The sequence below is a fragment of the Thunnus thynnus genome, chromosome 10 (assembly GCF_963924715.1).
Source record: "Thunnus thynnus chromosome 10, fThuThy2.1, whole genome shotgun sequence".
Taxonomy (NCBI): Eukaryota; Metazoa; Chordata; class Actinopteri; order Scombriformes; family Scombridae; genus Thunnus; species Thunnus thynnus.
In genome coordinates this window covers 2,656,856-2,675,765 of record NC_089526.1, presented here as the reverse complement: position 1 = coordinate 2,675,765, position 18,910 = coordinate 2,656,856, and the positions used below count along the sequence as shown (strand labels likewise).

Sequence of the window (18,910 nt, the reverse complement as noted above, 5' to 3'; positions counted from 1 at the left end):
GACCTGTGTGTGTGTGTGTGTGTGTGTGTGTGTGTGTGTGTGTGTGTTTGTTTGTTGTACTTCTATCTTTGTGAGCAGCAGGTATGAGGATATTTGTGTTTTTTGGTTTGTTTTCATGAATGGCTTTAAGTTCTTCAGTTTCAACTTTCAACAGTCAGCGTTACTTTGGAGAAGAAGTCAGTCAGGGTGCAAATCAGAGCTGAATAACAAAGCCGCCCCGAAGCATCGACATTATGTAACACTGTTTATGTTTATATACGCTCTGTAACATCTTCCAGAGGTTTGCAGGGTTTTTTTTTAAAGTTTATTCTTTTGGCAATGTTTTTTGTCTTTTATTTGACAGCCAGTAGGGAGAGAGAGAGACAGGAAACAAGGGGAGAGCGAAGGGTACGACCTGCAACGAAATATAGATGTTGTGGTGATACGGTACGCTGTAAACTGCCAGGATGCCCAAACATGTAATGTATGTATTTAATGTAAAGATGAGATTTGGTTTAATTGTGGTGACTGAAAGTGTCTAAAACTACTTTAATATCTCTTTAATGTGTTGATATTCATTTCATTAATATTTTGGTGGCACAATGAGAGTTTTAGTGAAATGGGTGTAACTGCAGGTAACCATAGCAACAAAACTGATGGTTGATGCTGTGTTACCAGATGTAACAGATGTGACCACAGATTAAACTGAAACTGAGTTTATTGATCTGAAAACCTTCAGGAGAATTGAAATGTGTGAATGAACCTCTGTGTGTATTTTACATGAATTTACTGTATGTGTGTGTGTGTGTGTGTGTGTGTGTGTGTCCATGTGGTGAAGGAGGCATATGGGTCAGGTACCCAGGGACCGCTGTGTGACAGCTGGCTGTGTGTATGTGTGTGTGTGTGTGTGTGTGTGTGTGGCAGATGGACTGGTCAGACTGGAACATCAGAGGATGTATGACAGAACAGACCTTCTGCTGTGACCACCACACATGTTTGTACTTCTGTCCTTGTGTGTCCCTTATAGCCCCTGACTCTAACCATCACCACTAAATACCCCAACCCTGATCCTAAACTGATCCTAAACCCAATCTAACTTTAAAGGTGCTATATGTAAGAATAGCCCTGTCTTGTAATACCAGTTTGTACCTCAAGAGGCGACAGAGAGTCACTGTAGCATCCAGTCTGCTCTCAGTCGACTCGTCTAAATCCATGACTGTGTTTACTAAACATTTCTATTATCAGTATAATAAAGAGTAGAGACGAGGAAGAGCAGAGAGGAATTAGATGTAAAGGATGGAGGAAGGGAAAGGTGGGGGGGGGGGGGGGGGGGTGACAGGAAGTTCACGGTGATACTTGCTTAGACTCACACAAAAATCCGGCATTAAATGCTGCCTCCTGAAAATGTTGAATGTCCCCAATATCTTCTCTCCCATGGCTTAGCGAGAGGTGATAATCAGCAAGTAAGCAAGATGTGTGTGAGTGTGTGTGTGTGTGTGTTTGTGTGTTTGTGCAGATGAAGATATTATTAAAGTCCTCTTTCTTATGACAGTGCACTCGCTGAACTTCTGCTGCCTTACTGCTGCATCTCCAGAAGGAACTGTTTGTTTGAGACGATAAAATCCTTTTTTAACAAGAAGTTAAAGGGGACATATTCTTCTTTTTGTGGTTTTCTGTTACTTATATCTGGTTCTGATGTTGAATGTTAAACATGGTCAAAGGTCCAAAACTTGACATTAACATATGTAGAGATGCTGCCTACAAGTCAAAAGTCAGGGCGTCAACCTGCACTGAATGCTTCGATTGCAAATGTTTTTTTTTCTGCTTTTCCGACAAGCTTGGGTTGTTGCTTAAGTTTTTCCATTTGTTATTCATGTTGTCCACTCGCATATTTCATTGTTTTCACTTGTCATCAATTTTCCTTGCAGCAGAAATAAAATCCTGCAGGTTAAACTGAGCTAACTGAACACTTTTAGGGCTGACTGACTCTAACTGTGTGTTCAGACAGAACGCAAAGCAAACTTTAGACGGTGCGATTATATACAAAGTCAATGGAAAGACACAAATTTGTCCGGGACGGTGCGGATTGAAAATGTTTGTTTCAACTTGACGAGAGGAAAAAGGAGAGAGACTGGGGGGAAATAACAGAAAGAACAGCAGTTTGTTGTGAGTTCTGAGTTCAGTTAGAGACTAAACTCTTGAAGGAGGCGGGGCAAAACAATGCTACATGTTAGCCTAGCAACATTAAGGCTACAAACACCCCATAATGCAACACTTGGTTGGTGACTATCTGATCTTGTGAAGACTTAACTGTCTACTCCTCAAATATGAGACAATCTTCACCTCTTCAAACCATAGACTGTACATAAAGATGGACGTAGCAAGGTGTTTAGATTTCATTGGATCTGGTTTAAAGCCCACGTTGCTGCTTATTGTCGGCGCCATCTTTTACATTTGGAGCCAGCACCTTCGAAATGTGCAGAGTGTTGCCTTTCACACTCTGGAAACACGCCCCGCTAGCTCGGACCGAAGCTAACGCTAGCTTACCGGGAACACCGAGCACTGCACACTTGGGCTAACGTTAGCTACTTTATGCTAACAGGACAGGTATCGTAATCAAGGAAGTCTTCAAATCTTAGTAATGGAGCAATTTCCAAAATGACCACCAGCACACTTATTAGAGGGCCTGAATTTAGAGATTGAGACCAGAATGACTTGTTGAAAACAATGATTGACTCAGTATTTCTAGAGAGGAGTTGAAGCTTTTGAACGGGAGTCAGTTGGAGCAGCTAGCAGCCGTCGGTGCTTCAACCTTAAGACGTGGTAGATGGTGCTTGTTTTAAATGCAAATAAAATATCATCCTATATTCAGGCCAATATTGTATCTTGTAAAGTTTTTTCATTGTAAGGAAATTATTATCTTGTGTATGACCTAAAGATCCCCACCAGACATATAAAAATCCTCTGCCTGAAACAATAATGTGTGTCTGATATATTTCACTTCCATAGTTTTACTGCTGGACACAAGATGTCTCCTTCTTCACTGTAAAGTCTGTTCTCAGTGTTTGTGTACTGGAGGCTTTAGGTTCCACATCAGCCTTGTGTAAGTTGAATACTGGACCAGAATCGGCTTCAAAACTAGTTGTTATGTTGCAAATCCTGCTCTTAGGCCTGCCCCTTAAAATCTGATTTTCAATGAGCACAAAGAAACTTTCAGCAGATTAATGTGAACATACATCGTTTTGCACAGTGAAGCTCAAACATCCAACTGAAAGAACAAGAAGTAAAACCTGTTGTTGAGTAGTGGAGGACTTTACGTTTTGTCTGAGACTGGTTGTCTTGAGACGTTTATGGATTTTGACTCCTGAGCTGCAGTTTGAACAAACTGTCAAAGCACTTTTCTCTCGTCTTAAGCTTTCTTCAACATTTCCTAAAGTTCTACCCAGAGAAGGAGTGGTAGTGGTGAGGCGGTTGGGGGCGTTTTTGGAGGACAGAGATCATTATTTCCCTCCTGACTCCTGCCCCTGATCCCCCTGAAGACACAAGTTCAGAGCAGATAAGCAGCAGAGCGGAGAGAGAGCGCCGTTTAATCTGCACAGCGACCTTGACTCAAAGCGAAGCGAAGAGAGAGAGAGAGAGCGGAGAGCGTCATTTCATCCCCTCCGTCCGTCCGTCCTTTCACCCGACGGGGGAGAGAAAATCTCCCCGGAGCCGACCGCGAGGGGCGAGAAGAGTCGGAGCCCGAGGGAGAGGAGCGCTAAGAGAGGAGGATGAGGAGGAGGTTGATGGACAGGCCGCGGCTCTGGAGATGTGAAGGTTTTTAACGTGATTCTCCACGCTGAAGGGATCAGAGAAGGTCATAAACTACTGCTGGATAAGAGCGACACATCGCTGCTGTTAAAACTACTTTATTAAACTCTGACGTTCATCTTTGTTCTCCACAAGTTTCTCTTATGAACTGCGGGAGTTGTGTCATCTTCAGGCCTTTTAAAACTTTCAGAAGAGAATCCTTTATGATGGACAGGCAGCCAAAGGATAACAACACACATGAAAATTATATATATTTGTTTTTAACATAAGTTTATTAGAAGTTTCTTTCAGTTTCTTTCCATTTTTCTTTGGACAAACATCCTCCTTTTCTATAATCTCTCATTCAGGTTTCATTCATCTCTTCCTGAACAAACGATTGAGTTTACTTTCCAGACTCTAAAACAAATAACCTCCACTACAGCAGGTGCTTTTAGAAGCTGAAACCTTCATGATTTTAACAAAATTAAACAACAATTAATTTGTGAGCATACAAAAAACTACAGCTCTGCTAAAAATTCTGGGACTCCACTAGAGAAGCTTTGCATGATTCACAGTTATTTATCTTCTACTGGTCCTTTATGCAGCCCCTCAGTTCAGCCTCTGTCTGAAACAGGCCGTTTTAGCTCCTGTCTCTTTAAGCCCCGCCTCCCGATGAGCTCACTCTGTTCTGATTGGTCAGCTTCAGGAAGCTTCCTCCAGCTCCGGAGGCTATGTAAACAAACTATAGTAGCAGGATTTCACTTCTTTTTCTCCTTCTTTACTCCAAAATGTCAACTTCGTGAATCCATCCGTACATGTTGGAGCCGAAGCCCGATCTGAGATATGTGAGTGAACAACGCAAACAACACATGGAAACACCTTAGCAACAACTTTAGCAACAAATGCTGCAGAACGTACACGCCCAACGAGCCATCAGCTCGAAAAAAACGTCACCAACGAAGAATTTAGGGCAGGTTGAAGCCCTGACTTTTGACTTGCAGGCAGCATTTCTACACATGTTAACCTCAAGTTTTATAACTTTGACCATGTTTAACAGCTGACATCAGAACAGGATATAAATAACAAAAAAATCACTAAAAAAAAGCAGAATATGTTCCCCTTTAAACTTGGACTTTGGCTGATGTGAGGTGTCCATGTTTGCTTTGTTTTCATGCACTTGCATATTATTAAGTGCCAAATCCGTTATATCAGAAAAATCCCCAGGACGGCTGACGTAAACGCTGCTTACTTAAGTGGGAAACTAGTAATTCAATTATGACGTGAATGTCCCATTAAACCACAACTGTTGACACTAGTGTTCATTAAATGCTGCTAAAAACAACATTTTAAATGAAGTTTTCTTCTAGAAGAGAATCTGGAAGCTTCAGTTTCTCATCGGCTCTGTTCAGGGAGCAAAATGAACCACATGATGAAGACTGGTGTGAGACAGAAGTGACTAATCTCTGACAGATCGATGCACTAGAGGACTCACTGGTTTTCTATTTTTCTTATCCATCCATCCATCCATCCATCCATCCGTCCGTCCCCCCCCTCAGCTGTAAGAGAACAGCAGCAGAGTGTGATGGGAGACAATTAGCGAGGACACGTCAACACACACATGAACAGACACAATGATGTGTAGCAGCCCTGAGGGTGTGTGTGTTTGTGTGAAAAGGGGGGTGGAGGGAGGAGGAGGAGGGGGGGTAGAACATGTAGAAAACAGATGTGCAACATCTCACACATACATGTTAACAAGCATGTACACACAGCTGAGGTCATTATTTATCTGTATGTTTGTGTGTTTTGTAGGTGTGGTTAATTGGATGCAGGCGATGGCGATGGCGGCGAGGAGGGGAGGGGAGGGGTTTGTTTTCACCGTTGTTGTTCAGTTACTGGAGGAGAAGTAAAGTCTGACTGCAGACTCGTCTTCTTTCCCCCCCCCCTCCCTCCGTTCATCCCTCAGCAGAGAGAAAGAGAGACGCAGGGGAGGAGGAGGAAGTCAGTTTGTATTATCAGTGTGTGTCGGTGCAGGACAGCGAGAAGAACAGCTCGACTAAACCGGAGAGAAAAGACGTCTCAGTTCAGCTCTGTTATATAATCTCTGCTCACACACTCAACAACTCCTGTCATTATTACTGAGTCTTATATCCGTATGAGTAAAGATCTGACAGTTAGAAAATAAGAAACTTTCACGGAGGCTTCCTCCTGCGGATAGAAGCTTATACTGATGAACAATAGTTAGAAATCTGAAAAAAAATCTTCATCTTCCGTCACAAAGAAATGGAAACGTGTCTTTGACGCGGCTCACGAGTGAATAAAAAAACACAGTTTACACAGAGTGAAAATGAATAAAACTGATAAACGCAGCTGCAAGAACGATCAAAATGCGCAAATTATGGATGTCGACTTTTATTACAGTTTGAACGTGGAAGAAAATGTCTGTCGTGTCTTATATTCCAGCAGGAAGCGTTCAAAAATGTCACCACCAAGTCTTACTGGCTGCTGTTTTTGCTCTTGTAGCGTTTTGTAGTTTTAGGCCGAATCTGTCGACACTTTATCCTCGGTGGCTTTATTTTCAGGATCATTTACACTCATTCTGACTTTTTGGTTGTAAAGTTTAAAGATTTACTTGTTAAATGAGACTTATGACATTGCAATCAAAAGGGTTGAAGAACAGCAACCGTCTTGTTTTAGGTGTCTGATAAGAGGTTAAATGTGTGCAAAGATCTCAGACTTCCATGTTTAGCTTGTAACATCGTGCAAGAATATTTAATCACTAATAGTTTTATTCATGATTTTAGTAAATAATGTGGTTTCGTGATCAGTTCTGCAATAAATATTAAATCTATAGATGTTAAATCAGTCTGTGTAACAGCAGATCCTAGTTTCAGTTAAAGGTTTAGTAAATGCAACAGTTGTCTGTCACAGTCCGGATGGAAGAATCTGATTGGCTGATAGAGAAGGTGTGTAATCAGGGTCAGAGGTCGGAAAAAACCCGCTGATGGAAAGTTGGAAACAGCTGTAGAAGAAGAAGAAGAGAGGAGGATGGAAAAAAGTGTGTGTGGTCACCGCATCGTGATGTGCCAACAAACACACACACACACACACACACACACACTCACACACACACACACACACACACTCTTGATCACCACTTTGCTCTACTCAGAGTATCACAGGATATTGTGTGTGTGTGTGTGTGTGTGTGTGTGTGTGTGTGTGTGTCCTCTGATGTTTGCTCCAGACTTTCATTAACTAACCCAGATGAAGCTTCCTCAAGATCTGACACTTGGCTCTGTGTGTGTGTGTGTGTGTGTGTGTGTGTGTGTGTGTGTGTGTGTGTGTGTGTGTGTGTGTGTGTGTGCGTGTGACAGAAGCAATAAACCAGGTGTGTTTCCAGTTAGGAGCTCTGTGGGATGCACCTGTACTTTCCCTTCATGTGTCTATGTTTGTGTGTGTGTGTGTGTGTGTGTGTGTGTGTGAGGATCAGGTGTTTCCAGGCACCTTGTTATTTATCACCCACCCACACACTCGCTGGTTAACGCTCTGTAACATAAAGTTCACAGGTTGGTTCCTTCAGTTCCTCAGTTTACAGAAGCACATTCAGCTGGAGAGTCAAAGGTGAAGCAAAGATACTGCACGAGGTGAAGAAGAAGCAAAAATCTCCTGAACACATGAAGGACATCTTGATTTCATTCAGTCTGAGTTACACTTCTGAGGGTTTCATGACCTCTGATGTCCATCACTAATAAACTTCACCTTTTAAGTTTTCATCAGTATCAAAGTGATCCAGTGATAGTTGTCTATGTGTCTATAGCTACACTGCAAACAGGAGCTGCTAACAGCTAATTTGGCTATAAATAAATATAAACAATATAGTCTAAAAATGTGGCTGAAGAGAGAACAGCAGTACCTGCCTGTAACTGTAACAGCACATTTGATGAGTTTTGATGGGGTTTTGCTCTCCTGACGGTTTTATTTTTTTTCTGTCATCGTATTGGTTCCTAAATAGTAGGGATGTGCAGAGGGCCCAGTATTTTTATTTGTATCTGTATTTGTTGAGGCAGCAAAATTATTTGTATTTGTATTTTAGTTTTTGTTTTTATTACGCTTTTATTTTTTAGAAAATTAAAGTGTTAAAATAAGTGTTCATGAAGTGTGTGTCAGTAGTTCAGCTTTATCTCTGGGGAACACCCCCAACTCTGGGAGTGATGTCCAAATGAAGAAATACGCATCATGTAGCAGGTGGATGTGACTCCCCTCACTGAGACCTACTGATAGACGTCACAGCGGAGCAGAGGAGAGACACTGAGATAGTGATGTAACCGACCTGCACGCTGGTATTTGACATGGTTTATTTTTCTTCCTGAAAACAAATAATTTTTAAAATATTTGTATGAAACAAATATTTGTTAAAAAAAAAACCCAAAAAACAAAAAAAAAACACTATTTGTGCTTTGCTGAATAATGTATTTGTATTCGGGCACACCCCTACTAAATAGGCCGATATGTTGGTGATATCATGTTTCCATCTGTCAGATTTGCACAAACATTTTGTTTTAGTAGAAGAAGAAGTGGCTTCTCACATGGAAAAAACTCAGAGACCCATTTCAAAATAAAAGGACGTCGCTCTGGACGGGATTTATATTTATATTCCATAAACTAGCACTCACTGTTAAATTACAACCTGTATGTATATATATTTATATTTCATACACCAGCATTCAACACTATTTATATTAGAACCTGCACATATATATCACATTTATACAAATATTATACTATAATACTGCACTTCCTGCACACTTGCATCTCATTGTTAAATACTTGACGATAAAGTTGAATCTCATCTATTATAATCTAAATTACAGTGGGACCAGCAAGCGCCAAGAAAAACAAACAATTGCAGCTGTAATTGTTACTGGGATGGAGGTGAAATATTATCTACATACTCACTCTGGACTGGAATAAAAACACTGACCAGTGCATCAATCAAACGACCGCACTGATGTAAAACATGTGACGTTCATGTTTATAGATTTAAAGAGCTAACTGGGTTTTTAAATAGGTCTGACAGAACATTAACACCCAGTATACTGTAGCTGACATACTGTGTACATGCAGCCTGTCGTGTGTAGCATGTCGTCGCATGTTGCTGCATGTGATGCGTGTTGTTCGCTGCCGTCTGGATGGGATGACCTTGTCCTACTTGATGATCGGTGAGCGGTCTCGCCTCAGGCTACTGCTGATTGGCTGTCAATAAGCTATTAGGACAACAGAGAGAGAGAGACAGAGACAAAGGGGAACAAAGTGGTGGAAAGGTAGAGGAGGGGGAATGAGGACAGTCTAAAGTTTCACTATAGCGCCCCCTTGAGGCTGTAATGTTCATAACAATATGAAAAACATTTGGGGGATTTGCTTATTAGTTCTCTTTATAAACGTGAGAAAATGGATATCAGTCTCATGTGGAGTCAAGACCATGGATGTATAATAACAGCTGGATACTGGACCGAAAATGGCGCCACACACACCAAAAAAAGTTTCTAGGTTCTGGGTTTACATTGTGATGACATCAGCTTGAGGAAACCTCCATTGATCAAAAATTCATAATAGAAAGAGTCATAATTGACCTTGTTCGAGGTGTCCTGTCAGCAGTTTTACAGACGTCTTGATATCAGGTATTTTCTTTGTGTTGCATCTTCAGGAATGTAAGAAACCTTTAGTTGAGGCACCGTGTTCATGTGTCATCAAGACAAACTGGAACAACATCTAGTGCGGGGCCCTTAGGTGTAAATTCAGTAGCTTGATGTCTGACATGTTGACATGATGTCCATATCATAATTTAACATACTAAGGAGAAACCCACTGATAATGGAAAACATATGTTGAAGAGATGGCAATACAATGTTGTTCATTGTATTTGCATGTGACAGAGCCCCGGCGTCTCAATCTATTTGGATCATCAGAGATACATAGTTACACGTCTCTTTTACAGCGGGGGTCTATGGGGAAAATGCTTTTTGGGCAGCAGGGGGGATTTTTCGCTGCAATACCGCAAGTGGCCACTGGGAAAAACTGGCTGTGAGGCTGAGCGTCAGAGCCCTATCAAGCTCTTATTATACATCCATGATCAGGACTAGGCTAGCTTAGCATAAAGACTGGAAACAGGGGGGAACAGCTAGCCTGGTTCCAGCACACATGTAGGCCACTAACACCTCTAAAACTCACTAATTAACATGTTGTATCTTGTTTGTTGAATTCGTACAAAAACATAAAAGTAGAAGTGATAATTTGTGGTTTTAGAGGGAGTTACATACTAGAACTGTATATCTTCATATTTGAGCTAGGCTAGCAGTTTCCCCCTGCTTCCAGTCTTTGTGCTAAGCTACGCTAAACATACCGTGAAGCTATGAAATTGATATCCGCTGATCTCACCCCGGAGATGACGGCTAGATATATTTCCCTTTTGTAGCCTGTAGCAAACTAACTAGATAACATTACAAGGCTCATTAGCAACCGAAGTTTATGGTTTGGAGGATGAAAAATCTTTGAGCATTAAGATTGCAATCTGTACAGAATGATTGCATTTCAATTTACATTATCTTGATTGCTAATATTAGCATAACTTGCCCAAATTGTTGATAATGTTATTGCTGTCATTACTGGAGTCCCACTAAGAGATTTTTGTGATAATTATGACTTTTTTCCAGTTTTCTTTCTTTAACAGAGCTAGGCTAGCAGTTTCCCCTCGCTTCAAGTCTTTGTGCTAAGCTAGGCTAAAGTCAACCTGGATATCTGTTTTTTCCATCTGATTCTAACAACTATATTTACAGACTGTTCCTTTAACTTCTTCTATCAGCTGATGATTTCTGTGTTTACATTTGCAGAGCTGCAACGTTTGTGTTATTAAAGCTGTTAATGTTAAATATGATGAATATGGACAATTATTTATGTGCGTGTTGCTGCTTTGTTGCCTCTTAAAAAGGTCATTCTGGGGAGCTTCAGCGTGTGGTCACAATCATTTATCCTGCAGCACTTTGTGCACAGACACACACACACCAACAAACACACACACACACACAGTGAAATACCAACAAATTAACATGCATATCGAGACCAGTGTGATCAATGTATGTGACACTGACAAACACACACATACAATCACTGTGAAGCTCAGCAGCCTCGAGGACATACAGTCTAACACAAACACACACACACACACACACACACACACACACACACACACACACACACACGCACACACATGGTGTGGTGGCAGGTTGCTTCCGGCCTCAGGCTAAATCCAGAAATAAAGACAATAGAATAAACACTGTATGTGTGCGTGTGTGTATGTGTGTGTGTGTGTGTGTGTGTGTGTGTCACCTCAGGGCTGCCAAGAACAGAAAATCTGTAGGAAAGCCTGACAGTCCGGGACAGTGTTTGTGTGTTTGTGTGTTTGTGTGTTTGTGTGTTTTTGTGTGGATACAAACACACAAACACACATTTTGGCTAAAACAGTTAATAAGAGTTAACAGTGAAGCTGCAGTTTAATGAGAGAACAGGCCTGACGGTGTGAAGGCAGTTGCATCAATCGCAGCCAACAGGAATAATTTTCTCATTTAAATATGCAAATAAAACACATTTATTACAGTTAATGAGACAGTAAAAAGTAGTTTTGTTGAGTTGAAGTTTGTCTGAGTCACAGAGTTCAGTTAGTTTTCTATGTGGCTGTTTGTTTCCTGTTATTCACCAACGACCGCACCTCCACCGACTGTCAAACTTCTCAAATTCACCAACAGCAACACGACACTGATCGGCCTCATCTATAAAGGCAGCGAGTCGGCCTTCGGGCAGGAGGTACAGCAGCTGGTGTCCTGGTGCGGTGCCAACAACCTGCAGCTCAACACCACTAAACAACACAACAATTCAATCAGGTCAATCATTTAGATTCCTGGACAACCACCATCAGCCAGGACATCGATGGGAGACCGATACGCTCTCCATCCGTGAAAAAAGGATCAACAGAGGCTCCGCTTTCTGAGGCGACTCAAACTAATTCAATCTACTGGTGCAGTTTTATCATCCAGTCCAATCCTGACCTCCTCCATACTGGACTGGTTCCCCCCAGCAACCCACAGAAAGAGAGAGAGAGAGAGAGAGAGAGAGAGAGAGAGAGAGAGAGAGGCATAATCCGCTCAGCAGAGAAAATCATTGGCTGCAGCCTGCCCTCCCTCCATGACACCCGCACCTCCAGGGCCAGGAAACAGGCATCCTGGCTGACCCCTCACACCAGACAATTAAAACCAAAACCCTAAACTCCCTAAACCCCCCCCTCAGCCTACAAACCTGCTGCTATCGGCCACTTTAACCCCCCCACCTCCATCTCTACCCAGCCTAACAGTGTCATATAAGTGTCTATGTTATATGTTATATGTTAGAGCTGAACCAAGCTAAATTTCTTGTATTTCTATACTTGTTAAATAAATGATGCTTGAATCCTTTTATAATCGATATTCTTTTATACAATAACACAGTCTGAGCTGTCAGTGTGTAATGTGTTTGGCTCGTAGTGAGAATTATCAGCGACTCTGCAGCTTTATAGTGGACAGAAACACGACTCTATATGAATGATAATGTTGCTCTGTAACTGCTGGATGTGGAAATAAAGCAACTGTTTGCTAACATGTTAGCCACAACTGCTCTATAAACTATTCTGCTGAAAACAAGTGGACAAAAAACATCATTTCAAGCAGCTTTAACCAGATTGAAACTACAAAGGATCAAGAATAGAACCCTGAGGAACCCCACAAGTAATTATTGACATTATCAATGTGATGATCATGTTGTAACTGCTGGATGTGGAAATAAGCAGCTGTTTGCTAACAAGTTCAACACATCAACTGAAAAGCTGATGATGTGTCAGAGTTGTTCACTACTTGTTTCTGCTAAACTAGTGAAAAAGCATCTCTCTCCTAAAACTTTATCAGACTCACGATGGACAGTTGATGCAGCACATTTCTTGTTGTTTATCCTTTTTTTTTTTACATGTACATATATTTACATTAACAAGAAGACAGATAAAGTGTATGTGTCTGTTTCCTGTACATTTCAGACTCAGTAGAGTAGCTGCCAGTGATGGATGAGCTGGCAGACAGAGACACCTGTGAGGGTCATGTGAGTATAATACAGGAGCTGAAGTGTGTGTGATGGATGCTGCGTAGCGCCACACACACACAGTACGGGTTCAGAGGCTGAACTGATGTTCCTTGTTGATGGAGATCAGTCTCAGATCTACTGGAGTGACTGGAGCTCAGCCTGCAGACAGTTTCAACTACACAGAGAGAGAGAGAATCTGCAGAGCTGGCCGACCAATCAGAGGCCGGCCAGCGTGCTGCGTGCCATTCCCATCAGGCGGAGCAGCGACCGCCGCAGATCAGACCTCATTCCCACACATCAAAATCACAACTGACGAAAGGCAGGCTGCCTCAATCAGCCGGTCAGTTTACAGCACGCTCAGCGCCGTGTCCACCAGATCACACACACACACACACACACACCAGAGCCAACCTGAGCTCTGCAGTCTGCTTTATAACACAAACAAAGCTTCCTGTTGGACTGTTTCAGCCCGTGTGTGTGTGTGTGTGCAGACCTGGGAGAGCTCCAGGTGAGCAAACACAACTAATTTCTCCAAATAAACAACAGAGAGATGCAGTTCGGTGGGACTGATTGGACAGATCTGACCAGAACACCGAGGCACCGTCACCGTCATCCAGATGTGAGGAGTTTAGGCTCTTAGTTAAACATTTACTTTGGGGGGGGTGGGGAGGGGGGCGGGGGAGGTGGGAGAGTCGATCACAGTGGCATCTGGACGTCGTTTTCATTCTGTCAAACAGCTCGGAGCTGCAGGACGACTGACTTTATCTGCATGTTGTCTGAGCGAGTGAGTTTTACTGTAAGACAGACTGGAAATAATCCTTCAAACAGACAGTCGTAGCTGCTGAACCTCCACACAGAAGTAGGTGGTAAAAAGAGAAAAGTCTCACATGGATTGTTTTAACAGTCACATGGGTCGATGAGGACTCTTTGAGGGAGGATTTCATTTAACCAAACGGGACGTCGTCGTGTTGCAGCAGCCAAGTAAAGCAGAGCAACACAAACTCTGCACTTTTGTCAAATGCTTTTTAATAGCTTTTTATTCCAAATGCCAGAAAAACTATCACCGCAGAAACATGAATAATCTGCTTCAATCAAGGTCACACACACACACACACACACACACACACACACACACACACACACACACACACAGGCCGTCTGGAGAAATATCTGTGTGTGTGTGTGTGTGTGTGTGTGTGTGTGTGTGTGTGTTAACAGTGTTTTGAAAGTAAAATCAGTGTGTGTGAAGTGAGTTGAGGTGTGTTTACTCTGCTCACCTCACACAAATAACACTGTCAATTCTGTCTGTCCTTTAGTGATCTGGCAACACACACACACACACACACACACACACACACACACATAGAAGTGCACACACACACACACATACACACACACATAGAAGTGCACACACACACACTTGGCAAGTGATGTGTGGAGTTTTGTATAGGAATAAAATGAAAGAGTGGAAAGTAGCCGGTTGACGGTTGAGGTCGATTCAAACTCTGCTGGAAACGAGCCAACACACACACACACACACACACACACACACACACACACACACACACACACACACACACACACACACACACCTCAATGAATGGACGTCACTCAGTCCTTAAAGGAAAAATCCTTCAATAAACTTTAGAGGGAAATCACTGCAGCAGAGAGTCTGTGTCATGTTGTTGTTGCCTGTTTACTACAAAGTACAGTATTTTACACTAGTGCTGACCTTTGACCTCTGTACTTATAAACTCCTGGTTATTAGCAGAGTTTATTTAATATAAGCACAGAAATCTGTTTTTAAAGTTCTATACTGTGTCCAGATGTTTATACAGTTTGGAGAGTTTTATCACTTCACAGTTTGTTCTTATTAGTAAATCAACTGTTATATTATAAATCCATCTCACATATGAATCCAGCACGTTTTCACTATAGCTGTCTGTGTTTTAGTGGAAATATTCTGCACATCATCTCTGTCAAAGCAGACAGGAAAATTAAAGATGAAAGAAAAAGCTGCAACTGTTGATTCAAGCTCTCACATCTCCTCTAACGAGATATTTTCTGATATAAAAGAAATCTCTCACTGTGTTTGAAACAGACACATTTTAGGAGGAAAAAAACTGAATGAAACGTTTCCAGTTTCAGCGGGAAACAAACCAACCACATTAATCCACGAGAACAACTACAAAACCAAATCAAATTCACAAACAAACACGACCAGTCCTCTTAATCTGGATCTAATTACGCGGCTGTAAACGAGCATCAAGGATCCAAAAACACGCAGACTGATCAGAAACCATCAGTGGATCCAACAACATGATGCATCAGACTCAAACCAGCATCATAACTGTGCGGTTAAACATCTGCTGCGTTGCGTTTTTACGCACGAAAAGAAAAACCTCTTCTTACCTCGGAGGTTCTGGATCTTCACCATCACCTCTGCGGGCTCCCGCAGGCTGCGCGCCAGGTACAGACGTCCCGAGTCCCGCTCGATCTGGACCGGAGAGTCAGCCTCGGATATCACCTCGAACCACCGCTGCTCGAACCTCTGATCCGGTACCGTGAACACCAAGTCCCCGACTCTGACGTGGTCCGGGACCGTCACGGTGTAGGTCAGCTCCTCGGACAGAGCCCGGGGCCTCCGCCGCGCTCTGCCGGAGCGGCGGACGTTGACGCGCAGGAACACCGGCGCACTTATCAGCGCCACATCTCCGCTGTCCTTCACGTAAAGGCGAACCGACACATGGCTGACACCCAGGAGGGAGCCCACCAGCCTCACCTGCCCGGTTTGGGGAACCACGTGGAGCAGGTGAGACTCCGGCGACGCGTAAAAGGTTACGCGTCCGTTCCGCTCCGCGTCGCCGTCCTTTGCGTCAAAGCGGGCCAACTCGGTACCGAGCGGCGTCAGCTCGTCCACTTCAACCGTCTTGTTCCCGCTGGTGAACCGGGGGATGTTGTCGTTCCTGTCCGACACCTCGACCTGGACGGCCGCGGGTCTCCTCAGACACCGCGGCGGCAGCTCCACCGTCAGCTCGTACATCGCAATAAACTCCCGGTCCAGAGCTTTAGCGGAGACCAAACCCAGATGCTCCCGGTGGTCCCGGTGCCCGCGGTAACGGACGAGCCTAAAATCCGAAGCGTAATCCCCCTTCAGGCTGGCGTTCAGGTCCGCACCGGGGCACCCACCGGCTGCGACCGGCAGCACCACCCCGTCCACCGGCGTCCCAGCAGGGGAGTTCTCAGCTATTTGACCGTAGTAGCGCGCTGGATGTCCGGGCTGCGCGGACAGACGCACCGGAGAGACATGAAGCAGCAGCAGCAGCAGCAGCAGCAGCGGGAGCAGGTGGAAGAGGAGGCTCTGCAGGGGAACCGGTCCGGTTGCAGCTTTGGTCATGTTTCCATTAAAAACCCGTTTCAGCTGGAGAAGACAGCAAAGTGTCCGCGCGAGCCACAGAGCGGATGTGACAGTGATCCAGTTCAAAAGGATTTTTACGCGTGAAGATAAAGATTCTGTTCGAGAAAAATGCAAAGTTTCCTGATGCAGGAAATCAACTAATCACACAGTTAATGAGATGATTCAATATTTAACTCCCAGATCAGAATTCATATCATCATATCAGTGCTGCTCTCTAGTTAATTAATAATCCAATCAAAAAAAGACTTTTACGCACAAATTAAACTCTTCTCCTCTCAGCTGCTCCTGGTAAAAAAATATAGCAGCATTAATAGAAGAGACAGAGAGAAAAATAAAAGTCTCAGTTCAGAGATTTTCCAGATGATGATGATGATGATGATGATGATGATGATGCGCCAAGTTGCTCCAGAGTGTCTGGAGCGTCTCCACCACCGGAGGATGGATCAGACTGACGAGCAGAGAGACACCCAGCAGGCTCCATGTGGCTCCGTCAGCACCGCCCCCACCCCCGGAGGAGACAGACCAATCACAAACAAGGAGACGGAATGACTGACAGGCTGGCAGGACCCGCCCACTGAGAGAGAGTCAGCTGATGAAGATGAGAGAGAGAGAGAGAGAGAGAGAGAAAGAGAGAGAGAGAGAGAGAGAGAGACCCTGCTGACCTGATGATCTCTGTCAGGTCATTTTCACAACACACAGGTATGAGATGAAGCTCAGATGCATCATAAAAACACCACATTTCAACCTTTAGGCTGAAATATGAATATTATTATTGATATGGAACATTTATTTTCATGCAGATGTGCTGAATTATCCTTCAACTGTCACACAGAAGCAATTATTATGATTATGAACTACATTTTTGGGACATTACAGACGCTGCTACAGTATTACATGTGGACAATTACTTATTAATATTATTACATTATGGTCAATGTGATTTATTCTTCTTCTTCTTATTTATGCAGCTATAAGTTGTATCTGTCAGTGCAGAGCAGACGTTATAAACACTAGTCTGAGATTGTTATTACTATTATTATTATTATTATTATTATTATTATTATGACGCAGGCTTTGTGTCGGGCACCAAGCAGTAAAACTCAAGAACACAAGGTGTATAAAGCAAAAATTAGTCATTTATTTACAACTTAATTTCAAATCAACAAATTTAGTTTTTTGTCAAAATACAAAAATAGAAAAAACTAGAAGAAATTAATTTTAGAAACTAGCGCCTTTAACTCAAACTGAGGTCAACTAAACAAACAGCAACGTAAAGCAAACTCAACATAACAGACCTGACAAATGACACATAAGTCGGGTTTATATCATAGACTGTATAAAAATATGGACGTAGTTACCGTGACGTCACCTGTTGGTTTCTGAAGAGCGGTTTTGAAGCTCAAAGTGAGCCGCTCCGGCCGTCGCCATCTTGACAGTGCGTGACGCTGCCTAACTCCCAGCCAATCAAAAATGGGCAAAGAGGCGGGCCCAATGGCTGAAACAAGCCACCTAGCGGCTGGTGGACCTGTCACTCAAAGCAGCCATGTCCTTCATTATGCATAACTTTGCGGCTTAATAAAATTTAAACGGGTGAGTTATAAAAAAATTCACCTCCCGTACAGTTGTCATGAAAGAGGAAATTAGCTACAGAGACCAAAACTGTTTTTTGTACCAGGCTGTTAACATATTTATTTCTGCTGTAAAGTTTAACATGGGGGTCTATGGGGATTGACTCGCTTTTGGAGCCTCAAGTGGTCGTTCAAGGAACTGCTTCCACATTGGCTTCATTTTACAGCCGGAGGTTGCCGCTTGCTTTATATACACACCGGCTAGCCTACACAGACACACAAGGGGGGGCAGGAACAAACAACTAACTCTATAACACAAATTAAACTTAATCTCAACAAATATTTAAATCAAGAAACTATTTACAACCAAAACTAACTATCAAAAGCAAGAAAAATAAACTTAAAGTAACTGAAGTTAACTGGATCCCGAAAGGCCGACTCCCCTCTGGCACGCTCCGGTTGGCCTCTTCCACTTCCTGCCTGCCACAGTATAAGACGCCATCTTTACCGGTGTCGACTCGTCGGATCCATGAAGTGACAAACAAATCAGGATTTAACATAAGCAAGAAATATTAAAGACAGAATGTTGACTAAAATGCGTGCACTCAAATTAGCAAACAAACTGTCAAGTATGAAAAGAACAGACTGTGTGTGCTGTGATTATTTGAAACGTTTGTATGTTAAGTGTTAAAAAAGAAAACTACTAACACTTAGTGCTCACATGTGGTGCGTGTAGCTTCTGTCAGGGATTATTTTCAATCATCAGACTCCATCGAATGATTTCTGCCTTCAGAATAAAAGCATCGTTTCAATCTGAAAATAGATGATACAGTAAAAGTGTTATTGAAGCCACATCGTACCGAGCTGACAGGAGATATGTGGTGCAGCGAGTCGCTCGGTCTCTGGTTGGACGGAAAATGTGATGCAAACATGAGGATTTGTTGGAGATTTATGGAAGTTAAATAGATTTCATGGAGCAGCAGTTTGTTATTTTTTCCAT

General features: G+C 42.9%; 1 protein-coding gene across 1 annotated transcript in view; it reads right to left on the bottom strand.

The window, feature by feature from the left end:
* si:dkey-22o22.2 (neural-cadherin) overlaps window positions 1-16,542 on the bottom strand; it is a 156,992-nt gene extending 140,450 nt beyond the window's left edge. Inside the window, exon 1 of the mRNA XM_067600397.1 lies at window positions 15,337-16,542. Within this exon, the coding sequence (XP_067456498.1) occupies window positions 15,337-16,321 (985 nt within the window). The 5' untranslated portion in view covers window positions 16,322-16,542. The remainder of the gene's footprint in view (window positions 1-15,336) is intronic.
* Between the last annotated feature and the right edge of the window lie 2,368 nt (window positions 16,543-18,910).